The 26,459-nt window shown below is 45.5% G+C and overlaps 1 protein-coding gene across 1 annotated transcript in view; it reads left to right on the plus strand.

Moving 5' to 3' along the window:
* The window catches only part of MAN2B2 (mannosidase alpha class 2B member 2), a 371,121-nt gene that overhangs the window by 136,533 nt on the left and 208,129 nt on the right, over positions 1-26,459 (plus strand). The window contains exons 7-8 of the mRNA XM_078678503.1: positions 6,480-6,678; positions 9,748-9,938. Coding sequence (XP_078534629.1) covers positions 6,480-6,678; positions 9,748-9,938 — 390 coding nt within the window. The remainder of the gene's footprint in view (positions 1-6,479; positions 6,679-9,747; positions 9,939-26,459) is intronic.

Below are 26,459 nucleotides of genomic sequence, written 5' to 3' on the forward strand. Positions count from 1 at the left end.
ATTTACATTCTCGATGAGAGAAAACGTATCAGCACATAAAGCAAAAGTTTGTTTTTCCCCTTTTACAACTGTTATCTTTTTATTTTGTTACAAATATGATAAAATACCTTCATTGCATCCCAATTAATATATGGGAAAACAACAGGAAGTACTCCCGAGGTCGGGCTTACATCCCCACCCACCCGTCCACCGGTAAAAAAATGGGGGGAGCCACGGCCAACTGCCAATTAGATCAAGGGAGCCACGGGTCAAAAAAGTTTGGGAACCACTGCATTAGGCAGATCATTGCTGCTACCAACACAGAAAGAGTCATGCTTACACTTCAGGATATCATTACAAGGCAGTCATGGAGAAGGCACACTTGACCGCTCAAAGATGACTTTGAATATCAAAAATTCTAAAATGTTCAAGAAGAACTTTGCCACTCAAGAAGGTATTCTAAGAGGTTCAAGAAATGTGATACCAGAGAGCTTGAGGCAACACATCATTGAACTGGCCCACGAAGGACATTGTGGCATTGTGACCACCAAGAGAGCCCTCAGAGACGAGTGTTTCCTCGCCTTGATGAATGAGTCAAAAAGGAACTGAAAGCTTGTCACCTGCGTAATTGCTTATCTCCCAAGACAACACAGCATCCGCTAAATATGTCTGACTTTCCTAAACAAGTGTGGGAGAAAATTGCAGCTGATTTCTTTGGACCCTTTAACAATGAACATCATGTTGTGGTAGTTATTGATGAGTGCTCACGTTTCCCCTTAGTGGAAGACTTGTCATCAACCACCAATGACAGTCATTTAGAGGCTTGATGATATTTTTGCAACGTGGGATGTTCCCTCCATTCTCAAATCTGACAACTGTCCACCCTTCAGTAGCAGCAGTAGCAGAGAGTTTAAGGACTTAGTCGCTTGGACGTCAAGCATCAAAAAAGCACACCTCTCTGACACCAGGCAAATGGTGTTGTGGAACTATTTATGGGCACCCGGAAGAAAGTGGCTCAACGTGCTGCGCTTGAAGGAATCGGTCTCGGGTCCACCTTATGTCCAGCCCATTGTGCCTAACGGTCAACTCCCCACCACACAATAGATTAAAGCCCTGCCACTTACAGTGGGCCAGAACTAACACAATAGAACACAAGCCGAGTAATGGACACCGATGAGATTCTTGTCACGGACACTTCTCGAAAGTTGATCCATTGAAAGTTGTGACAAGTAAAGGACATGCGGTGACCGCTCAATGTCCCAGAAAGTCCATTACGAGTGACTTGTCACATTTCAAGCATCTGCCTCGATGTTTGTCGGTCCCAGACATCACGAGTGAGGCAAGTCCACCTGAGTGCTGAGTCTACATCTACGGTGCCAGATGACAGTGCAACACCTTCACCTCTTGTGACTCGATCCGTAAGATTGGTATGAGCACCTCAACGACTCCGTGAGGAACTCTAATGTATATATGTTGTCTGTACTTTTTATTTAAGAAAGGGGGAGATGTAGTGTTGCGTATTTGTGTGCAGTAGGAACATTCTAGTCCTTGCCGGACTCCTTACAAAGTTATTAAATCAGTTGGCAGGTATCTGGGTGTGGTCACTAAAGTTTATAACAGAGTGCGTTCAGTTAACTGTTGCATTCCAAAGAATAAAGACTTATATTACAGTGCCCTGTGTGTGGCATGGTAATTTGCATAGTAGCATGCTGGGAAGGACGTGACAAGCGGTAAAGCATGTATTCCGCTTTAGAAATCAACAAATAGTTCAGCTCCATTTTTGCCTGTTCCAGGTTACGCTGGGAGGGTGTCGTAGGACTTTAGAAATTGGTCTTCAGTATAGATGCAATTTTCTTTTCCATGACTGTCTGACGATCCGATCTATCTTTCTTTGCGAGGGCCAAGTCAATCATTACTGGCCTCAGATGCGGCACAGAGTATCTGAGGGGACACGACTGAACCCAAGTTGTCAGTCATATAAATAGAAAGGTGAGATTTCAAGCATGCACGGTCCGCCGCATTTTATAACTGGAGACATTAAGGCCCATGACTTTCTGTGGGGGCAGTAAATTTCCAGTCTACTGAGGAACCTATGGGAGAGTGGTCAAAGTGCTGGGTCAAAATATAGCACTGTACTGAGAATGGGCAACTACCACTTGCATCACCAGGAAGTAGTCCAGTCGAGAGTTGGAGTTGTGGACCTGAGAGTGAAGGGTTGAGGGGTGAGGAAGGCAGATAATGGCCAAGAAGGGGGGAAGATACAAGGGGCCCACACCATTTTCCATCTCCAGTTTTTCAGGGATGCCATAAACCCTGATTTCGTTCCATCCTGCCCTCTCCTTCAAGTCTACCACTTTCGGTTTGAGATACCGAATGTCTAGGCACCACGAGTCTGCATTGTCCAGCCGCTCCTCAAGAAGGGCTGTCCACTTGTCCAGGTCATCTGCTTTAGAATAAAATTTGCTCATGTCTGCCTGCAGGGTTATCATATTCAGGGTAAGGTCTGAGATCTTTGAATCCATGAACCCAAGCTGTGCCCCCACTGCCGAAATTTCCTACAGGATAAGTTCTATGGACGCTTCTGAGGGCTGAGATGTGGTGCAGCCTGAGGATGACCTCGATCACCCCACAACCTCTGTAAACAGCTGCTATTGGGTAGCTTTACCACTAGCCGTGGTTGTCATTCGATCCCTCAAGGACGATGAGATTCTTGTCACAGACACTTCTCGAAAAAGCAAGGTGAAGGCCTACGCAGAGAACTGCAGATGCATTCGAAACACGGTTTTTGAAGAAGGTGCCCAGGTCCTAGTCCAACTAAAGCAGAAATGCAAGACTGGTGCAATATAGAACAGAGTGAAGAGGCTTGCCTGGAGTGCCCACACAATAAAGGCAGGCCAGGACCTGCCAACCTGCCACAGAACCAAGGCAGCGAGTATCCGCAGACAGCTAGAGGTGAAATAGTAGGCAAGGAGACGATGAAACAAATGTGGCCCCTCCCTCCCAATAGGCAGAGGCAGTGTCAGACATGGTACAAATGCCCAGGAGCAAGGGAGAGTCAGGGCGGCAAATGGTGAGCCCTAACCCTCATTAAGCTAGGCCGCGGAAAGCAGTATGTCAGGAGACTCCGTAAGCAGAGGTCCCAGTTTGTTAGGCAGACAGGTTAGTGGATTGTGAACAGGATGGTGTGTCTCACTGTAGCCAGTGGCCCAAGAACGGAGGAAGGGAGGCGGGCAAAACATCAAGGTCCTCTGTACAGGATGTTGCTGCTCAACCTAAGTGGCCCAGATGGGGTCTCGTGACCCTAATACTTCCCCTCTCTCACCTTGGGGGAGTCACAGTCCTGCTAGGGGGCGGTCTGGGAAGGGCAGAATTCAGCGAGTGGGGGTACTGCCAAGAAGAGTGCTGTTCCAGTTTCACCCTTCGATGTGGATCAGCCGTGTAGGCAGCAGCAGGATGTTGCAGGTTCGCGTGGGAAAGCGGTAGTGGGCAGGAGCGGCTCCGGCTCGAACACCACCTTCTGAGGGGATCATCCTCCTCTTATAGCGCTAGTATCTACATTGTGCAGGATACCACCGCCCAATAGCAGCTGAGGCCGCAAGAGAAGTAGGTGGGTCCATGCTGGACCGCGAGGCACTAATGTCAACCTTTCACCCTCAAGCAGCCAGTCTCAAGTAGCTGTGCAGGCCGCGGCAGGGAGCGGGCAAAAACAGGACCCCTGGTTCGGTCCTTAAGGCATCTGAAACTCTGGTGTTGCTCTCCCCCTCTTCTGGTAGCGAGGTTTGGCAGTCAGGATGGCGGAGCATGCTGAGGGAGGTGGTCAGGCAATCTTTTCGCCCCTGGCCGGAGGAGCTTCACGTGGAGGCAGCTATGACAGTCAGCGGCCAGACTTGTCCCCACACCCCCAAGTTGTCATTTCCAACAGGGGCCCACAGCCAGACAGTTCTCCCAGATCCAAACTCATACCTTCTTCTGTGCCACAAAGTCACTCAGCAGAAGGAAGATGTCCTACGGGACCTCTGAATCTCTCCTGTGCACGCAGGCAGGAGTTAGCTTAATCCCTACCCACAAGCCTTCATGGACCCAAATCCAGTATTCCTTTTAATTTCTTCCCAGTTCGGGATGGAGCTCTTACTACCGCCATCAAGTGCATGCAAAACCCCTGCCATCTTCGATCTTCAGACTCATGAGAGTTGTGCTCCTCACGCTTTCTGCAGCCACCTTTACCTGTTCATGTTTCCTGCAGAAGCCCACGTGGACACTACTGCATTCCATTTCCTTAGTAATAATTTTCCCACTGCAACTTCTGAATGGAGCTTTAAAAGCGAGAGCTGCGCCGAAGCCCTAGGACGGTGCATCCTTCCAATAGATCAGGTTCCTTAACCTATTTCCCCTGCTTTAACAATGTAATTACAGGTAATCAAACTTCGGCAGCGAATGCACTAAGTGCACATTTAACTGTCTGATGTTGAGATTCTGTGTGGATGTGTAAAAGATTATGTAAAAAAATACAACTGAACATAAAGGTTTTTGAGAAATCTGACTTACAAATTGCTCAGGAATTCTTGTTCTATTTTAGCCAGATAGAACCAGACTTAGCTTAGTAAAATGTTCAGTGATGATCGTGTTGCAAGGGTTAGGCTGGAAGAGTACTGTGGCCCTGGGGCAATGATTTCAATCTTTACAGATCAATATCATCTTTATAGAACTTGACAGAAAACTGGATTCCTTTAAAATGTTGTTGTCTCCCTCGCTTAAAATGTGAGGGCATGCTTCTAAGCTGTAGAAGCCCATCATTGTGTCAGCCAGTTCTGAGTATTATGTATTTTCTATTCTGGATGTTCCCCCTTTATGAGCCACATGTGACAGTCAATCAATCAATCAAAAGTGAAAATGTAGGTTTAGTAAAATGCTGAATGTATGTGATTAATATGACACACATTTACTTTATATTATTATGTTCTGCAATGTGATAATCATCCTTATGTGAATATATTTGCAGTATTTACTTTGTAATGCCTGCTGCTTCATTTTACATTAACTGGTTATTCATTTCTAAGAGTTTTCTAGAAGGTTGATATCTACATGTCTTGTTTCTCATTTATTTATTTTTTAAACGCTATCTCGTAGAATAAAAATAATGTTAATTTTATTTTCTAAGAGTTTCTAACAATAAAAAGATTGATATAAAATGTAAACATGGAGCGTGAATGATAGAGGAGAATGTTCACGCCATGCGACATTAGTACAGATCTCATAGAATCCTATTTCCCGTCCTGGTTGAAGACTACTGGGACCGGAAGCATTTACAGCTAGATTCATGAAAGGAAATTGCGCTCGCAAAGGGCCAGATTCTGAGAATCCGGCCCTTTGCGAGTGCAATTTTTGCATTTGGGATTCATCATCCCAAATGCAAAAATCGCTAATAAAGAATTCGCAAATTTGCGAGGATTAGCATTTAAGGAATCTCTATTAGAGATTCCTTAAATGCCATTCATGAAACATTTAAAAATTTGCGAATTCGCAATTTAGGACCGCTATTTACCACGAAGTCAAACCTCGTGGTAAATAGCGAAAAACTTAGAAAAATGCATTTTAATGCCTTTTTCTAAGTTGCATGTTACACACACACGTCCTTTGGACATGTGTGTGCACAACATCGGTGTAAATTCACATTTCAGAGGTGCTACAGGGTGTCCTTTGGACACCCTGGCACCCTTGAAATCGCATCCTTATTTGCGATTAGCAAATTGCTAATCGCAAATAAGGAATAATTCCCCATTCATTCCTATGGGCCAAGGCCAAGGCCCATAGGAATGAATGGGGAGTTATTCCTTATTTGAATGGGGAGGAATGATTGTTCCTGCAACACATCTTGCTCAAATAATACTGAGTAGGTTGAAGAATGGTTGCAGTACAAATACTTTCCTTATTCGGTTTGGCACATTGACTAAGTCCTTGGTGCTGAGGGTCTGGAAAAAAAAATTCTGAGCATCTATAAAATGTAACAAATACCACGTCCTCTACCTACACTTGCTTCTGTAAGGACTGCCTGATGGTGACAGTGTGAGTGGCTTGGGGCTGAAACTTGTTACTGCGCAACTTGGAATGAGCTTACGAGATAACATTTTTTTCATAAATTTTTGTGGGCATTCAACTTTTGCATATGAGACTAATGTAGTTAATAGGTCCCCTGTGACCCACAAGTTACAGAAGTACATCATTTCACTAAAAGGTTAACTGGGAATTTTCAATGATCAAGAATCTTTTCATTTTGGGAGCTACATCCTTCAGACTTTAAGAGATTTGCTATTGCAGTGGCTGCCGGTTTGCCATGGCTCTTACAACATGCATAAATGCGGAAATGTGCAGATTTCATGCAACGTGTACTGAACATGTGTGTTTCTAAGGCAGAATTGTTTACAAGTTAAATTTGTGTAAGCTACATTTCAGGTTGCTTCCCCTGTTTCTTGCTTTAATTTCTCATTCATTTTAATTTGTAGGGCTGTGACAAACAATTTTTCAACTCATCAGTTCAGTTTGAAAACATGGATCCACTGCTTGACTACATAAATAAGCATGCTGAGGAGTATGGTGTGAAAGTACAGTATGCCACCCTCAGCGACTACTTCCGGGCCCTTTATAGTGAAAACCTCACTTGGGATGTACGGAATGATCAAGACTTTCTTCCATATTCCACAGGTATGTAGGATGGCTGCTTAATGTCCTGGAACTTTTCTGACATCGTGTATTCTGCAGCAACGCTTGTCTGTGCCTTATGATTAGGCCTGGGTGTTGAACTCCGTTCCGTTCGCAGAGTTTTCTGCACTTCGCGCTCTGTGGAGCTCGTGGAGTGCAGAAAACTCTGCTCCGCATAGTGCAGCAGAGTTTTATCTTGCTCGCGAACGCTAAATTCATGAACGAGAGCTGCCGCTTGGATAGAATTTCTAACCGAGCGGCAGGAAGATTAGCGCGAACGGCATTTCGCACTGCACTTTGCCACTTGTGGAACTTCGCAGAGTTTTTGGGCCACTTCGCGGAGTTCCGCGCTGCGAAACTCCCCAAACTACACCCAGGCCTGCTTTTGATACTTGTTTTAGTGTCGTATCTGATCCACTAATATGTATGAAAGTTCTGCTCCTCATCCATTCCTGTGACATATCAAATTAAATGCATTCTCTAGTTTGGAGAGAGCAGCTAGTGACTATACCTGCATATATTTACATATATTAAACGTTGCCCAGTTGGAGACCGTTTTACAAAGACAGATTCTACCACAATACTGGTCTGTGTTAATGTATCTGATTCAGCTGTGCAGTTTGACAGCTATCGCAGGAGATGCTGATACCATATTCCTGTTCCATTAGGCACTGCTCATTTATTTGTCTGGTAAAAAGGACAGTATGTTGGACATCCTAGATATCTTATTGTTTAACATTGTCATTAGTTTTTGCAGCTAGTATTGGAAGCTCCGCTTGGAAATCTTGTTGAATTTTCTTTCAAATAAAATACATGCACAACTAGGAGCCTTCTACAACACTGTGAGAATCTGAATTATTTACTTGGGGTGGCGGCAGAGCAAGGTGTTAGCTCCCACAGAGTTAAGTTGGTTTCATCGAGCACTTCTGGGTTTACTGACCAAGCTACACCAGACTGACGAGCCCCAATCAGGGTGAAACCGATCTTGGGGTGCTGGTGTTCTGGTTCAGGGAGGAGATGGCCTTCCTGTACAAGCTGCACTTTTCCATTTGGATCAGGACCAAGTCTGATTTATGCTGGAATTAGATTAGCGCTAAAAACAGGCTTCTCCAACGAGTAGCTCCTTAGCAACTGGTAGCTGTCCAGCTGTCTCTAAGTAGTTTGCATACACCAGGGCATGTGCTATCCCTCTACTACTGAAATAAAAATAGATACCAAAAATCCTGCCCTAGCGTGAGATGTTTATTAAGAAGCCACGTGCACACTGAAACTGCAGATGAAATTAATTTATCGTGAAATCCGCATGATGGCAGTAAAATATGCACACACCTAACTAGTCTGCGCACACAGACTTGGTCAAAGGTGACATTACAGAGGGCAGATAAATAGAGCAGTTGCCAAGTTTAAATCAGTTTTCAGATGAGGCCCCGCCACTCATCATAATCAGTACTGCATTTAATATGTGCAGAGACCGCAAAGCTGAATTAGCAAGTTTCAAACATGACTTGCAATAAAACCCCAATGAGTGGGTCGTTCTGTAAAGACGTGTGATTCCATTGGTTTACCGAATTCAAAACCACCTTATAGCAGATGGATGGATGGGTGCCATCTTCGAAGACAAAGTTTCCACGTACATTCTACTAACGAGAGAGAACATAGCTACTCATTCAAGTCGTACCGTACTGTCAAAGTGAATATTTCGACAAGTCCATCACTTTGTCACCATACATTTGTTTTGCTAAATGTAAAAAAACAATAAAACCCATGTGTACTCGCAATAGTACCAAATACATCAAAACAACAGTACAAGACACCGCTAATTAAGCCCCTGTGGGCACATATAACTTGAAATCTTATCTGAAGATTACATTAATCGAAGGTGAAATTGATCATACTGTCTGTGCAGTGTTTCTTTTCAAGCACCTGTGCAGAACAGAACAATTACAATATGTTGTATATGTCAAATAGCATGCATAAAAAACAAGAAAAAGTGAAGCAATCCTCAATATGCAAAGCATATAATGAATTTGGTTGCAGGTACTCGAATATTTAACTCGGCTGTACACGCAGCTCCTCTTCCAGGAATCCTAGTCTCTGACGCAATACTATACTTGAACTCCAGTCATCCTAGTAACAACTCCTAGTTGTCCTCTCATAATTGATCAGATACTGCCAGTGACAAAAACCTTTGAAATTCTCTTTTACTGTCATCCATGTCATTACAGTGACAAGCAAGTCTGTAGTGGGCGTTGTTCTGACTGATGGTGCGCATTTGTCCCAGCACATCTTTTTGACCTGATGGGATGCATTCTTGATATATATTGCTTAAAGCATGGACAAACATGAACATAAACGACATTATCTGAATTGCGTGTTATTTACGAATTATTTTAGGTTTATCCGAGTATGGTGCCACATAGGTTTTGGTAGTCGTGCTATAAAAGTTGCCACACTTAAACCTGTAAAGCCAGAAAGGCTATTCTTTGTATGTGTGTACCTACAGATGTGTTAGGTCCTGGGTATTCACATACCTTTCTTTGTCCCATTTACGCTATGGAAAGAGTTGAAGGTAAACACTACTGAAAGGCATGAGTAATGCCTAATTGGAAGGGATATCACCAAAATTCGGGTTTTTCCATGGGGGAAAATGATTTCTACAGGAAAAAAACAATTGCAAATGTTAATACATACGCTTAATTTGACAACATATACAATTAGGCAGATGTAGCAGGTTATGCTTGTGAGTGCCCCACGAATGCTGCAACATTCAAGGAGGTAACTCGAGCCACAGTCCAGTATCTGGAATGATTGACTTACATAATCGAATAGTTTAGAAAACAGTGCTACTTCAAGACTAATTTATGACAAAAACCTTTGAAGGGGAAGAAGATCAAGGTAAGCCCCTCGTGAAATAGCAGGCCTTGCAGTATTACGTTAGTATTTGAACGTAAATCAAACTTTATTTATTATTAAAATTAAATAAAAATGTGTTACACTATATTTAGCAACACTTGCAGCTTCAGTTGATTGATCTGCCGTGTTACAAAGCTTAGCATCTTATTTCTCTTAAAGATCCTTTCCAGGCATGGACTGGATTCTACGCATCACGTAACGTGCTGAAGGGAGTCGCGCGACGAGCAAGCTCACTTCTGTATGCAGGAGAGTCGGCCTTTGCCCAGCACCATCTGAAGTACCCATCTGGGTCTTTGTGTAAAATGTGGGCACTAGAGCAGCTCCGCAACCTTCGCTGGCAAGTATCAGAGGTGATGTATTGTGTTTCTTGAACATAGTTGTCTGAAGAAGAGAAGGTTAAAGTTTATGGTTCTGCATAGTTGTGGCTTTAATAGTGGATGTGACAACAGTGATGACTGGCCCTGGTGAAATAGTGGAGTCATGCATCCCCTGCAGGGATCTGTGTCTGATTTCAGTGTCTCCTGTTCCACTCTGTTTCTTACGTTGTTGTTTATGTGAATACCATTGAGCTGGTTAAGAATGAACAGTTGTTCTTGCTTGATAATGAAGTCTATTGCGAGATAAAATGGCTGATACCCGAGTATTTAATTTGTAAGTGAATACATAAATAAGTGCAGCTGCTCGAAATTTTGCTTATTTGGCTGCTGCCCACTTTCCCCTCTGGAAATGCCCACCGGTGCCACCCATGTCCACCACGGGCCCTGCCCGCTGCCTGTATGGACACTGTTCAAAGAACAGATTAAAACTAGCAAAGGAAGGTGATGAGCCTGCATTTTTCAAAGAGTATTCTGTGGTTTTACCCTCCGATAAAGTTTGAAAATATAAAGACAATCCGTGCATTTCACCACCCGCTGTTCACTTACATTTGCTAAAAAAAACCATGAGCCTTGAAATCTCAATCTGAAAATGCATTTATGAAATATTTCCGTGCTTACGTGATCCAGTTTGAGGGGGCATTAAGGGCTAATTGTTAGTAAAGGTAAAACCTTATATATCATGGCGACTCTCGGAAGCAACCATCTTAAGTTAAGCAGCACTGCTTCTGTCCTCAAAGCCCAATGGAACACTAGATAAAGGCTAGTACTTTGTTATGCAATCTTATGCTTTCGGGTCCACCCACAGCACAACAAGACCATGCCAATCATAGTGGTGCGCTACCTACAAAATGTCAATGTTGTGTAGATTAAGATTATGACCTGTCCTCAACAGGTATTCATAGTCATGCCCTGGACATTACAGAGCCACTGTGCACCTTTGTGCTAGGGCGGCAGCACAGACCGGTCATACCTTGTCCTTTGGCATCGAATGCATTATGCTTTGAACAGAACACAATATTAAAATATCATTATTTATCGTTCTCTGTAACACACAAATCCTAAAAAGCCTTCAGAGGGGTGGGCTGGGGAAGTTTATGATTAATGTGTTTTTATGTCTCCTCTGCCCAGTTAGTTTCTTGTAAATACAGAAAAAGCAGATGTCCAGCAGACAGTCTTATCAAGCAAGAGCCAGTGTTATCCAGCTGTCCAGTGAGGAGGGCCGGAGTGGACCACAGGTCCTCGGGCTCTAAAGGGGACAGTTTTCCTTCTAGGCCACATTTCCTCTAGAACTGCACAGCCAGTGGCAATCCTCGAGTAGGTACTCAGACCGGAAGCCTCCTGCTGGAACTGTGCTGCTTCTTTCTACTGCAGCATCATTTAAAGTTCAGCCTGTACCCTCCCCAGAAGCTCCAAGGATCCCCCTAAACATGTCCCAAAGGTGCCCAGCCTCAGACTGCTCTAGCACTTGTACAGCACAAAATACCAACTTAGGTCGGTCTGCGCAGCAAACCTGTTTACAGTGTAATGGAGCAATCCAGACCCATATTAGTGAATGTCAAAGCGATGTTCTTTTGGCTCCTTTGCCAAAAGCCTCCTGACATGGCCTGTATTTCAATCCCTATTTACAAATGATTTGCATGAAATGTAGCAACTGACTTCACAATGAAACACTCAAAACACCCCTAGAAGCAAAGAACAGAAGAAGGCACAGACCCTTCACATGCTGTGGGTATCCTACTGAATATGAAGAGAGAATATGTCACTTCTAACTGTTTCATCACTTAATGTATGGAATGTAGCGTGTTCTGAGTCGAGGTTCAGACCAATGTAAATGCAAGAATGTTGGGAATTTATAATTCAGTGTTTATCAGAAGGATTGTGACGTGGGAGGCTCAGACATATGAAACATGATGTCCAGTTTTCTTAGGGGATAGGGTGCTATGCACAATCATGGTGCCCTTTTTAAATACGAATTGACAAGCCATGGGTTGCTCAAAGCAGCAGATTAAAGCTGTATGAAAGAAGCAATCCCTATTGAATTTTATTTGCATATGAACCTGTTGAGATTGTTCTTGGGGTCCACAAAGAAACGTTTCTAGCCTGCTAGACACTGGAGGAGGATGAATCCTGCAGTACATTTGATCTTCCAATGAATTTTGTGTTTGCCTCAGTCATTGGAGAAATCAGGACTTGCTTCACCAGGCCTTTTGTGAACAAGCTATATGCAGACACACACTCCATGGTCTTCATTCCCAAATGTATTTTATGTGCTGCCGTACATCCGTCAGAAGCTGCGCGGTTCAATTGTCACGCAGACTGCGCAATCATATAATTTCTGTACGAGTTTGAGTGCCTCTTTTGGGCTCAGTGATCTCATATCAATACTGACCGGTGCTGTTGCATACAGCATGTCTTCTTTGATCTTCACTTAGGGGTAGCACGAGTCACTGGACAGAACAGTCCTTCACAAGCATACGTCAACCGATTGTAGCACACCAGTACAGGAACATGGGGATATAATTCCATTATCAATCTACATGAAACACCTATTAGGTTGTATACTGGATTTATTTGTTGATGACTCCAGTAGGCCAGCGTTAGGTTCTACGTCAGGTACTTCTCATACAGTCAACAAGGGTTTCTTCTTAGAAGACTTTCTCAAGACTGCAAATTAATATTGAGAGCACCAATTATGTTCCATATTATTAGCATGAGACAAGAATTTTTTAGAGGAGAAATTAATTCACATAGAGAGGAAAACGAACACCAAGAAGAAAAAAGCAAAGCGGGGTGTGCAAGTATATCCAAATTTTCGTGCTACAGAATCCAATGTATTTATATTTAACAAAGGTCCTAGGTTTTTAAGTGATACTTAGAGAAATAATTTACACAGGCTCGAGATAAAGGCTGTGTTTTTCTTCTTCAATGTCCAGCCGGACCTAGAAGTGTTTATTTGGAAAGCAATTTATAGTATAGGCAGAGTATGGCGAGACAAGTCGCACATTGGTAACTGGGCACAAGCCTGTACCTAGTCAGAAGAAAACAATACAAGGGAAAAAGAAAAAGAGTTTACAGGCAAACAAGGAGAGCAGGGTGGCTTATAATACAATGCAAACAATTTTTGAATAAGCACAAACCCACAGTAACTGCCGTGAAAATTATAAATCATGAAACAAGCAGTACTGCAAAACAGTCGACGAACGTTTCGATCCCTATCTCCTACAATATAGTGGGATCATCTTCAGGACTATGAATTGACTTTGCCTGATTGGTCGAGTGAGCCTGTAGGGTTTAAACAGGAAGGAAAAAAAGGGGAAAGAAGATTCTTCATCAGTTCGTTACATAGTGAGGACTAAAAAAAGCTAGTCAGTGACCACTCTTGACATGCAGAATGCAACACGTGCACATGCAGTTGCTTGTTCCAAAGGGCACGGGTGCTTTTGTGCTCGTATTTGGAGTGAAGAAGACCGAGTGATAGTAGGGCATACCGCATTTGCTTAATAAAAGGTGGTGCTCGGTGGCGAGATGCATGGTGTTGTGTGAAAAGTTGTCATGGTGAGGGAGTGTTAGCCAGAAGGTCGCAAGGATGTGAGTCGGACCTTAATATAAAAATCTGATTACCACAAGCGAGGCAAGGTTGGCCGGGCGTGGCTGAAGACACTTCAAATGAGCAATAGGCTTCCGATATAGCTGATGCCTATAAGAAGATATCTTTATCATAAGAGGCGAATAACAGGTTAAGGAAGAACAATTAAGGGGACTAGAATTACCGGGTTTACCGTTTCCGCTTCGTAGGTGGGCGGCGTCAGAGAATATGTGGATATCAACCCAGTTGGGTCGGTTCAATTCAGACCTAAAAGAAAGGGTTTTTTTTCCCAAAAAATTTAGGACCTACTGGGTGAAGCCGAGGTGGCGAATTAAGTGCAGTGAAAGAACATAATATTACCCTTGAAGCCTAGCATCTAGCGTGGGCTCGACGGGGAACTTCAATGGAAGTTTAACCTGTGAAAAAAACATGAGCAATTGAAGGTTGGAAGTGAATAAAAGTGAAGGTGAAGACGGCGAGTGCAGGCAGGTAATTACCGTAATATGCGGTTTGTGGTCTCCGCATGGCGCTCAATAGCGTGGGCCTTATCCGTGCGAGCCTGTAAGGAAAGAATACGGAGGGCGCACATAAGGCATACTGGACTGAGATGGGCCCTCAAGGGAGCCGGGGTAATGCATCAGTTCAAGGCTTACCGTAATACGCTCGTAGTGGGGCCGCAATGGGTTCCCGTCTGGAGGCTCGATGGCCTGGTGCTCAGCGTCTGCATGCAGCGGCGCCTAATGTGGTCCGGGTTAGTGGTGATGGAAAGTGAGGACGGACTAGTCGGAGGTGACAGTGATCCCGATATTGGGCGCCATCTTGGAATAGGCAACCCAGCGAGTGAGTGAAATAAGTGCATACAGGACGAGGTTTCAACCATAAAGGATCATAAAAACAGAGGGGAGCACATACAGTTATATGGGCTCACGCCAGAATGCGGTTCTCTGAAAAACACGGTCTCAAGCTGATTAAAAACAACTGACATTTGGAAATGTTACAAATGAACATAGACAATTATGTAGGCTCATGCAGAAAAAAGTTAACCATTCATAGCCAGCTTATATTAGGCTAGTCCAATCCTCTGTTCTGTTGAGACCCTCCTGGATAGAGTTGAACTGTATGATGGACTTCAGCTCTTCTTTATTGAGTAACTGTCCCATGTTGCCACCCCTCGGTGGGAGTCTCAGTACTTTCAGGACAGTCCATTTCAAATCACTGTCAGAATGTTTTTGGGCTGCAAAATGTTCCACCAGAGGTGCATTTAGAGTGCCGCACCGGATGCGACTCCTGTGTTGCCCAATGCGAATTTTTACCTTCTGGCTGGTTTGTCCAATGTACACTTTTTGGCATGGGCATAGGATTAGATAAATGACATTGCAGGTGTTGCAGTTGGAGAAGGAACGACATTGTATGGTGACATTGTTAAAAGTAAAGCTTTTTCCTTCTATAGTACTGTCACAGTTATTACATCCACCACATTTAGCATGCCCAACAATGGGGGACAGACCCCATACATTATCAAGTGTAGCCAGAGGTAGAGAATTGGGTAAAGCAGCCCTCACAAATTGATCTCTAAGGTTCTTACTCTTTTTAAAGGCAAAAACTGGTTTTTCAATAGAGAGTACACCTGTGTTTAATATTGGCCAGTGCTTGAGAATAGTCTTTTTCAGTTGATTGGAAATTGGTGAGAACGTCGATACACAAGGTATGCGCTTAGAGTCAGACTTTTCTTTCGGTGTAAGTAAGGCTTCCCTAGGACAATACCATGCACGCTTGGTAGCGTTTTTAACTAACTTCTTTGGATACCCCCTATCCTTAAGTTTGGATGCTAGGGTGGTAGCTTCTCGAAAATAGTCATCCTTACAAGAGCAATTACGCCTGATTCGCAAAAATTGCGAATACGGGAGTGAGTCGCGTAGTGCTCTCGGATGGTTGCTATTGTAGGCCAAAAGAGTGTTTTTTTCAGTGGGCTTACGATAGAGACGTGTCAGTAAGGAGCCTTCGCTGTGAAAATGTCATCGATATACCTGCGCCAAAACTTTATCCCTGAGATGCGCAGGGATAAAGTTTTCATCATTTGGAATGGAAGCGACGATTGCCTGCGCCAATTCTTACACTGGCTGAACAATAACTGTCTGGGTCTCACTTTCACCATTACCACCAACAATGATTCTATTTCCTTTTTGGATCTAACAATTTATCACAGCCAGAAGGTAAAAATTTGCATAGGGCAACACAGGAGTCGCATCCGGTGCGGCACTCTAAATGCACCTATGGTGGAACATTTTGCAGCCCAAAAACATTCTGACAGTGATTTGAAATGGACTGTCCTGAAAGTACTGAGACTCCCACCGAGGGGTGGCAACATGGGACAGTTACTCAATAAAGAAGAGCTGAAGTCCATCATACAGTTCAACTCTATCCAGGAGGGTCTCAACAGAACAGAGGATTGGACTAGCCTAATATAAGCTGGCTATGAATGGTTAACTTTTTTCTGCATGAGCCTACATAATTGTCTATGTTCATTTGTAACATTTCCAAATGTCAGTTGTTTTTAATCAGCTCGAGACCGTGTTTTTCAGAGAACCGCATTCTGGCGTGAGCCCATATAACTGTATGTGCTCCCCTCTGTTTTTATGATCCTTTATGGTTGAAACCTCGTCCTGTATGCACTTATTTCACTCACTCGCTGGGTTGCCTATTCCAAGATGGCGCCCAATATCGGGATCACTGTCACCTCCGACTAGTCCGTCCTCACTTTCCATCACCACTAACCCGGACCACATTAGGCGCCGCTGCATGCAGACGCTGAGCACCAGGCCATCGAGCCTCCAGACGGGAACCCATTGCGGCCCCACTACGAGCGTATTACGGTAAGCCTTGAACTGATGCATTACCCCGGCTCCCTTGAGGGCCCATCTCAGTCCAGTATGCCTTATGTGCGCCCTCCGTATTCTTTCCTTACAGGCTCGCACGGATAAGGCCCACGCTATTGAGCGCCATGCGGAGACCACAAACCGCATATTACGGTAATTACCTGCCTGCGCTCGCCGTCTTCACCTTCACTTTTATTCACTTCCAACCTTCAATTGCTCATGTTTTTTTCACAGGTTAAACTTCCATTGAAGTTCCCCGTCGAGCCCACGCTAGATGCTAGGCTTCAAGGGTAATATTATGTTCTTTCACTGCACTTAATTCGCCACCTCGGCTTCACCCAGTAGGTCCTAAATTTTTTTGAAAAAAAACCCCTTTCTTTTAGGTCTGAATTGAACCGACCCAACTGGGTTGATATCCACATATTCTCTGACGCCGCCCACCTACGAAGCGGAAACGGTAAACCCGGTAATTCTAGTCCCCTTAATTGTTCTTCCTTAACCTGTTATTCGCCTCTTATGATAAAGATATCTTCTTATAGGCATCAGCTATATCGGAAGCCTATTGCTCATTTGAAGTGTCTTCAGCCACGCCCGGCCAACCTTGCCTCGCTTGTGGTAATCAGATTTTTATATTAAGGTCCGACTCACATCCTTGCGACCTTCTGGCCAACACTCCCTCACCATGACAACTTTTCACACAACACCATGCATCTCGCCACCGAGCACCACCTTTTATTAAGCAAATGCGGTATGCCCTACTATCACTCGGTCTTCTTTACTCCAAATACGAGCACAAAAGCACCCGTGCCCTTTGGAACAAGCAACTGCATGTGCACGTGTTGCATTCTGCATGTCAAGAGTGGTCACTGACTAGCTTTTTTTAGTCCTCACTATGTAACGAACTGATGAAGAATCTTCTTTCCCCTTTTTTTCCTTCCTGTTTAAACCCTACAGGCTCACTCGACCAATCAGGCAAAGTCAATTCATAGTCCTGAAGATGATCCCAATATATTGTAGGAGATAGGGATCGAAACGTTCGTCGACTGTTTTGCAGTACTGCTTGTTTCATGATTTATAATTTTCACTGCAGTTACTGTGGGTTTGTGCTTATTCAAAAATTGTTTGCATTGTATTACAAGCCACCCTGCTCTCCTTGTTTGCCTGTAAACTCTTTTTCTTTTTCCCTTGTATTGTTTTCTTCTGACTAGGTACAGGCTTGTGCCCAGTTACCAATGTGCGACTTGTCTCGCCCTACTCTGCCTATACTATAAATTGCTTTCCAAATAAACACTTCTAGGTCCGGCTGGACATTGAAGAAGAAAAACACAGCCTTTATCTCGAGCCTGTGTAAATTATTTCTCTAAGTATCACTTAAAAACCTAGGACCTTTGTTAAATAAAAATAAGTAGTTCCACCCGTGGTCCTTGGCCAATTTTACGGGTTCCCTTGTATACTGATACCTACAGAATCCAATGTGACAGACTATGTACAATAGATCTTTTAGATCTTTTCATGGGTTTGCAAATGTCCTGGGCATGTTTGTTTATGACATTAGAGATTATATCAGTTAAAGGTTACACCAGGTTTGATGATGGAAGATAAAAGTAAAGGGGGAGAAACGATAAATCAATGCCTTAGACAAATTTGCACGGTGACCAAGGAGCTGTAGAGATAGCCGTCAAGAAATATTTAATTACTGACCATGTAGTGACTACTATATGCTGGAAAAAAAAAAGCAATGGGTAGGAATTTGTGCTGGACCTCTGAGAGAAAAATCCAAGTATGGATATGTTGTTTGATGATGGAGTAACCAGAAAAAAATGTTTTATTAACAAAACGTTATAGTATGCGGCAAGTACAGTATGAGCACCTAGTTAGTTAAGGGAAAGATATCAGATACTGTTCAGTCTTGAAAATGGGTGAATTGAGCTATATGTTGTATGGTAGTAATACGTTGATCAGTTGAGAATGTACTGACCTGTTAGAAAGAGCTAAAAGTCTACAGATATGAGATAGATAGAGAACAAGGTGTAAAACTAAAGAAGTGAAGTGTAGTGGGTAAGTCCAATTCAATTGGCAATTACTAACCAAATTACATCATGGCTCAAGTAAGCAAATATAAAGGTTTAGGATGTATTCACATTTGTTTGGTCTTAGGTAAGCTGAAAAAGAGCAAGTCAAGGTAGCATGTCAACTGAAAACATGCCAATGGGGTAAAGGGGTCATTCCTATTACTGATATGGACCGGAGTAAAAACAGAGTACACATAGAATATTTGTAGATAAACATTATCAGCCATGGCAATTCGTACCAAAAAGTCCATGAGGATGCTTCTTTATAGAATGGCTGCATCAAAAGGGCGCCTTGTTTAGAAGTGTGGAATAAAAATAGAAGAGGATCAGGAGTAACTGAGCAATAAACTATCTAATGCTAGGCTAGCTGAGTTAAAAAGACAGAGATTAATCTAAAAGGACTGGCATTGGCCGCCAGCGTTCTGGCAATTCTTGTTTTGTTTTGTCATGGGTTTTGCAAAACTTAGTTTTTTGGGAATATGCTGGGACCTCACCAATCTTAAAAAACAATATTGCTGTAGGCAAAAAACACTAAATACTATAGTTATCCCTGACACTGTAGGGAAGTACTTCAAAGATACAATCTGGTATGCTGTGAAATAGAAACACAACTAATCATGGGGGAAAGGATCACTTGTCCTGCATAACCAGGGTATGCAAAAGAAATCCGGGGTGTCTCCGGTAAAAAACTCTCATGCACGTGTTTGTAAAGTTGTGGTAGCGGTATATGTTGGTTCTCCGCTCTTCATACACTTGTGCATAATCATAGGGTTAGTTTTGTTATGCAACCTCCACCAGGAGGTTCTTACCCATGGTTAAAAACAGTAGTGATCTAGTGATGTGGGTAGTGCTTGTCTAAAATACCCGGACAGCCAGATATTTTTCTTTATTGGGTCTGGATTCGGGTAGCCCAAGAAGGGATGTTGATGAGCGTGCGTTCTATGAATATGTTAGGAATTCTAACGCACTAATAGTCAGTAAAGAAAAATGGCCGACATGTTTCAGCCCGATCTGCCAGGTTAGGACTTATGCGCTTTCTTCAGGACCAACTGTGATTAGTGAAAAAACAAAAGTTTACAACAATCAGTTGTCTTATTGCAAACAGTGTGAGAAAAAGGGACATTTTCAACCTGTTTCTTTTCAATGTGGGTTTGTAGGGGGGTCCAGGGAGCTAAACTTTAGCTCCTGTCCTCGAGCGTCGCATGTGCTGACTCTGCCCCCGTAACCCGGGTTACGGGGGCAGAGTGCATGTGCTGACTCTGCCCCCAGAGTCAGCACATGCGACGCTCGAGGACAGGAGCTAAAGTTTAGCCCCCTCGACCCCCCTACAAACCCGAAGGACAATTGATTGTTGTAAACTTTTGTTTTTTCACTAATCACAGTTGGTCCTGAAGAAAGCCCATAAATCCTAACCTGGCAGATCGGGCTGAAACATGTCGGCCATTTTTAGTTACTGACTATTAGTGCGTTAGAATTCCTAACATATTCATAGAACGCACGCTCATCAACATCCCTTCTTGGGCTACCCGAATCCAGACACAATAAAGAAAAATATCTGGCTGTCCGGGTATTTTAGACAAGCACTACCCACATCACTAGATCACTTCTGTTTTTAACCATGGGTAAGAACCTCCTGGTGGAGGTTGCATAACAAAACTAACCTTATGATTATGCACACACGTGTATGAAGAGCGGAGAACCAACATATAACGCTACCACGACTTTACAAACACGTGCATGAGGGTTTTTTACCGGAGACACCCCGGATTTCTTCTGCATACCCTGGTTATGCAGGACAAGTGATCCTTTACCCCATGATTAGTTGAGCTCAAGAAAAGGAAACTGAAGGGATCAGAATTTCCTCCTCCCCAATTTGATTGATAAGTGAAATAGAAACAGTCAGGAAAGCAAAACACTCCAAAAGGAATTTACAACAGCATTGGCAGGAAAGGGTATTTGATAAAGATGGAATGTGCATCAGAAGCGTGCTACTATCACTTCAAGCTCTAAACACAAAGGTAATTATAAAGTAAAAACACTGGCACTGAAGGAAACTAGTTTGTGTGTGGATGTGCTCCTTGTGAGAGAACAAAACGCACTCATTCAGTATGTGAAGTTAACCAGTGGCTTAAGTGGGCTGACCCACTACTGCCCCATGGTATAAGCTGTGGTGGGCAAAAGTAAAATGTGAATTACACAACAAATGACACAGGAAAAGACCAATGGATGAAGAGGTGGCTGAAAGTTCCTATATGTAAGTATATTATACATATTTTAGTATAATTGAAAGGTCTTGGCTAACGCCAAACCTAAAAATGCTTTAATTGGGGTCTGGATTTGTGGTTAGTTCGACTTGAGTGAGCTGCAATATCTAAACACCACCAGAGAAATGTGTGAAGATAAAAAAGTGCATAAAATTATTGGGTGGCTAATGTCATAATGCAGCACGGTGCAATTAAAGAGAGTAGAGTAGAGTTGATAAGGAATGGAGAAACCAACCGTTACTGACCCATTCTGGTATAGAAAAAGGTTGATCGGTGATCAATACTGCCTTGTTCCATAATTGGTTCCTGCCCTCTACTGCTACCTATGTTCAGTACTTTTGTTAGAGCCAGGAGCCTTGCGTCACAGAAGACTCCGGTTCCTTTTTGTCTGCAGGATGATTGCCCCTTGTGTTTTATGTTTGTCCCTGCTGTTTTCCTCCTTTTTAGGTCGAGCCTAGTGCAGCACGCATGCGCTGCTCTTGGAGTCAACCTCTTTGAATCACTTCAGCTTTTGTAGAAGCTCGTCCGTTTGGTGCTCACACGCTATTGGCCTTTGCGTCTGGCTTTAGTACCCAATTGGCCAAAGGCGTATGAATGTTCCAGCTTCTTGGGAAAAGTTTACCCCCAGAGCATTTTGCTCTCAGGAGCCAGCAACGGCGCAGGGGCCATCTGTTTTTAATTAGCGTGGCCGCGCTGGTCTCTTACGCAGTCTCTCTTCACCCTTAGCCACCGACGTCACAGATTCGCACGGTCTTCTAACACGCTGATAGGCTACCATCTATTGCAGAAGATAGAAGGCAGCGGTACTGTCCCCACATGGGTGCCGAATTGTAACTAGACTCCACGCTTTCCTCACTGTTGTGCTTCTCTGCATGTGAGAAGAGAGGGGGGCACGCAGCGCACTCTCAGCGCATGACCGCGCGCCAGAGAACTGCTGACCCCAGCTCATTGCCAGGATTAAAGGCTGACCCAGCCGTGTTTGTTCTGCTATCGGTGCCTCCTGACTCCCCCCTTCGAGGCATATGTGTGGCCTCCGTTGCACCCATTCTTTGAGGGGGAATAGCAGCAGCAAGCAGCGCTGCCTGACTCCATGACACACAATGGTGGGTAAATTGGGTTCTTTATCACCCCTTAATATGCCATCATAATTTGTAGGGCGCGCCTCACACAGGGACTTGTGAGAGAGGGACTGGAGACGCACATCCTGGCTCGGCGGCTCGTGCTCGCCGTTGTCACTGTGACTGCGCACAGGAGCGAGCAGCGCGGGGCACTGTGTGTAGCGCGGGTTGCAGCCTGCACCCTGCTGAAAGTATCTCACGTTCTGGGCACGCTCACTGGAATAGTTGGACAGCACATGCAAGTGTTTATTTACTAGGAGGAGGCGCTATTGTCTCTCCGGGTCTTCAGTTATTCATTCCCGGTGTGCACCGCTCCGTCACTGCAATACATCCTCCGAAGAAAAACCCCTATAGGGTGATATAAGAGTGTACCGGCAGCCCACCGAGGAAGTCAGTTGAGTCTTATATTAGAGTCATTTTGGGACAGTGTTTGTTGAGGTGAATCTTCTCATTTTGTTTACATTTAGGGAGATTCTAACCTGGCTCGCAGCTCCAAAGTCGGCAGCTCTGGCCGTATCGCCCCATCTCCCATGTATGCTAATTACATCTCGCATTTGTATCACTTTCAATAACACTTCATTCCCATAGAGAGTGTCACTACCACGTAATTTCAAGTTAATCATAAGCTTTAAAAACGCATGAATTATAGCTTTATGTTTCCTAAAGATCTCTGTCTTGCACCCCAGGGTAGCTTGCAATCCCTGTAACGATGTAGCTTTACACTGTTGAGTCTGTTTTATTCTGAACATTTTTATTCATTTAGCTCCTTACGAAACTATCTTGAATGTATTTATATAAACACAAACACATTAATTCGAACTTGCTTCACATTTAACGCGTGGGAAAGCTAACACAGTAGTATGATGTTTCTCCATCCCTTCAACATCACAGACTCGGTGGTGCATCTGGTGTCTCTCACCCTTGTGTACTCCAGGAGCTTTTCTTTTTCAGCTAACACCACCGTAGTTGGCCATGTCAAAATAGTTGGAACAGGGGTGATATGGAAGTACATCTTAAGGTCCATAAAGGCCTAGGAGACAGCAGAACCTACAGTATGTCCAAGACTCCTCCAAAGCTGGCGAATATGAATTAAGCTTGCCTCAATTCATTGAAAATAGAGGTGCGCAGTAGAACCCGCATTCTTGTGACTCAAAAGCCTACCTCCATAAACTCGATCCTAAATTCTGTGACAAAATGCTCTTCGATGAACTGCATTTTTTCTGACGTGCTATCTGAAAGAAAGTTAGTGTTAGATTCCTTACCTTAGAATATCCCCCAGCGTCAGACTGGATCTAGAAAGTTTTCGCTAGCAGTACCTCTGCGCCTTAGTAGGTGGCGTTGTGTGGCTCCGTGTCCGTCGCTGGCGTGGTATGCGCCTAGATGACATCACGGAGACTACTTAGGCGCCACCTATGCGCGCTGACTTCAGTTCTTACTTTTTCCGCGCCAGTTAGCGCAGATCCGGTTAAAGCAAGTACCTTAGTCACTTTTTGGCTATCTTTTTGAGACTTTTTGTCTCTTGTAAGTTCTACTCTGGTGCACATAGGGATGCCTGGTTTTAAGTCTTGTGGGGCCTGCCGTCGCAATATGCCGTTGGCGGACCCCCACGACGTCTGTCTCTACCTCCTGGAGAGCAATCACGACTCCCGGTCCTGTATGGACTGTCTGGCCATAGCCCAAAGCCCTTGAGGGAGCGGCGCCAGAAGCTGCTTGAGGTCCGGCACTCGTCCCAGCACCGTTAACGGTCCAGGGGCTGCTCCAGAGAACACTCGCAAGGCCACCATTATCGCTCCTCGGGCTCCAAGTCTTCATCCTATGATTCGGGTAAGAGACGACACAAAGAGAAGTCGTACAAGCATTTTCGCTCTCCGGCGTCCCCCCGTCGGTCCCGGGATGTGGACGAACGGGACTGCGGCTCCTTCGGAGCCCGGGAGTCCCGCGGCCAACCCACCTTATCCGGGTCCGTCGGCGACTCCAAACACAGCTGCAAGAATTTCTTGCTACCATGGACTGCCTGTTTAGGCCTTGGGCTCCCGCCGGCGCACCCTCGGGCCTGCGGTCCCTTGTCAGGATCCCGCCGGGCCGTTGACGCCAGCGCCGCAGGATCCTGCGCCGCTGGCTCCGACCACGGTGCCACAAGGTCCCACGCTGCCGGCTCCGGCCCCAGTACCACCCTCATCTCCGCCTCCGGCGCCGCAGTGGATGCCATTTGTTCCACCCCTGCCCAGGTTCCAGGACAATTCTGTCCCTACCTGGGATCCGCATTGGGACACAGCGCCGGTTCGGCCCTGTCCAGCACCGTTCCCGGCACCGTTGGTTCCTTCCGCGGTCCCTGCCCTGCCGCTGCGGTCTGTACCACATACGGCAGAGGTGGAGGATGACTGGGAGGGGTCAGAGAACACTCTTCCTCGTCAGTGTGATTCTGAGCAGGACTAGGCAGACGAGTTAGAGGAGGCCGGCGGCCTTGATGCCTCCTCTGACCCAGGGTTTGCCTCTCCTCTGCCTACCATAGAGGAGGGCGCTTCTTACATGGTGGTGCTCAGTCGGGCAGCTGAGGTCCTCAACCTTGATAGGCCTAAAAACTAATTTCCTCACTGAGGTGCTCCAGACGGCGTCCACTTTGTCGGAGCCCCTGCTGCCATTTAATGACGACCTCACTGACGTCTTACTGGGCACTTGGTCGCGGCCAGCCACAGGGGCCCCTGCGGATAAAAACGTCGCCAGGCGCCATCGCCCGGCGCCGGGTGACCCTGCCGTTCTGACCACTCATCCTACGCTCGAGATCCTGGTCATCCAAGCTTCGACGTCCCAGAGTGCCTTTTCCTATGGCTCCGCCGGATAAGGACTCTTAAGAAGCTGGAGCAGTTCGGCAAGCGCTTGCTCTCTTCGGACAGCTTAGGGCTGCGGTCGTTGAACACCTCATGCCTATTGGGCCACTATTCCCACGCGGTGTGGGATACAGTTGCACAGGTGTTGCCTCAGTGTCCTGAAGAGACCCAAGCTATGCTGTCCCAAGCTGTTGGCGAGGGTAAAGATGCGGATAAGTTCACCATTCGGTGTGGCTTGGAAACCGCAGACTCACTACGAAGAGCAATTTCTACGACTGTGGCACTTCGTCGCCACCCCTGGTTAAGATCTACCGGGTTATTGCCAGATTTCCAAAGCTCACTCTTGGACATGCCCTTTGATGGCACTCGCCTGTTTAGCGATAAAGCCGACAGTGCGCTGTAGCGCTTTAAGGAATCGCGGGCCACGGCCAAGTCCTTAGGTCTTTCCATGAAAAGCCCAGCCACTCCTAGTTTTCGTTCCTTTCGTGGCAACGGAAGGGGCACCCAGGCACGTTCCTTTAGCAAGCCTGTGCAGAACCAGCCTTGCCGCGGCCGCGGATTCCTCAGGGGCGGGTCTGGGAATTCAGCGTGGGGGTCAGTCCACCTCCGCCTGCTGCTTCAACCTCCAAACCTTCCTAATCCAAGCTTTGGGGGGCACCCCACGCCAGTGGGTGGCAGGATCTGCTATCACATCGGACATGTGGGTGTTGCAGATCATCCCAAAGGGTTACTCCCTTCCCTTTCAGTCCACCCATCCAGTCATGCCACCTCAGTACCACCGTATGTCGGGGGAGCACTTGGCACTTCTCCAACAGGAAATCATGGCCCTCTTGGCCAAGGGCCAAGGGGGCCATCGAGCGCGTTCCAGGCCCAGAGGTAGGATGTGGTTGTTATTCCCACTACTTTCTGGGCCCCAAGAAGGACAAAGGGGGCTTGGACTTCAGGAACATCAATCGCTTCCTCCGAAAGGAGAAGTTCAAGATGTTGACTCTAGCTCGGGTCTTGGCTGCCCTCGACCCTGGAGACTGGATGGTAGCGTTGGACTTGCAGAACGCATATTTTCAAATCTCCGTCCTGCCGGTCCACCAGTTTCAGTTTCAGTTTACCGTGCTCCCCTTTGGCCTTACTAGCGCCCCTCGGGTGTTCACGAAAGTGATGGCGGTGGTCCCATCTCATCTGCGCAGGTCAGGGGTGTCAGTCTTCTCCTACCTCGACGACTGGTTGTTGAAGGCGGGCTTGCCTCAAGCAGTCGTCTCCCACCTTCAGACTACGGCCGACCTCCTGCATTTGCTGGGGTTCTCTATCAATGTACTGAAGTCTCATCTGAGTCCCTCTCAGAAGCTCCCCTTCATCGGAGCAGTTCTGGATTCGACGCGGTTTCGGGTTTATCATCACGAGCAGCGAGTGCGGGATATTCAGGCTATGCTTCCAATCTTCTGGCCCCGGTTTCAGTCAGGATGGCCCTCCGGCTCCTGGGCCTGAGGGCCTCTTGCATCCTGCTAGTGCAACATGCCAGATGGCATATGCGGGCTCTGCAGTGGGACCTGAAGTTCCAAAGGGCGCAGCATCTGGGCAACCTGTCCGATCATAACCATATCTCAGAGGGCACTGCACGACAATTGCTCTGGTAGCTCACAAATCGCGATTGTGTCAATGGCAGATGCCTCTCCCTTCCCCAACCGGAGCACACAGTGGTGGCGGATGCATCTCTCCTAGGATGGGGAGGCAACTTGGGAGAGGCGAGAGATCA

Source organism: Lissotriton helveticus, chromosome 2_2 (genome assembly GCF_964261635.1).
Source record: "Lissotriton helveticus chromosome 2_2, aLisHel1.1, whole genome shotgun sequence".
NCBI lineage: Eukaryota > Metazoa > Chordata > Amphibia > Caudata > Salamandridae > Lissotriton > Lissotriton helveticus.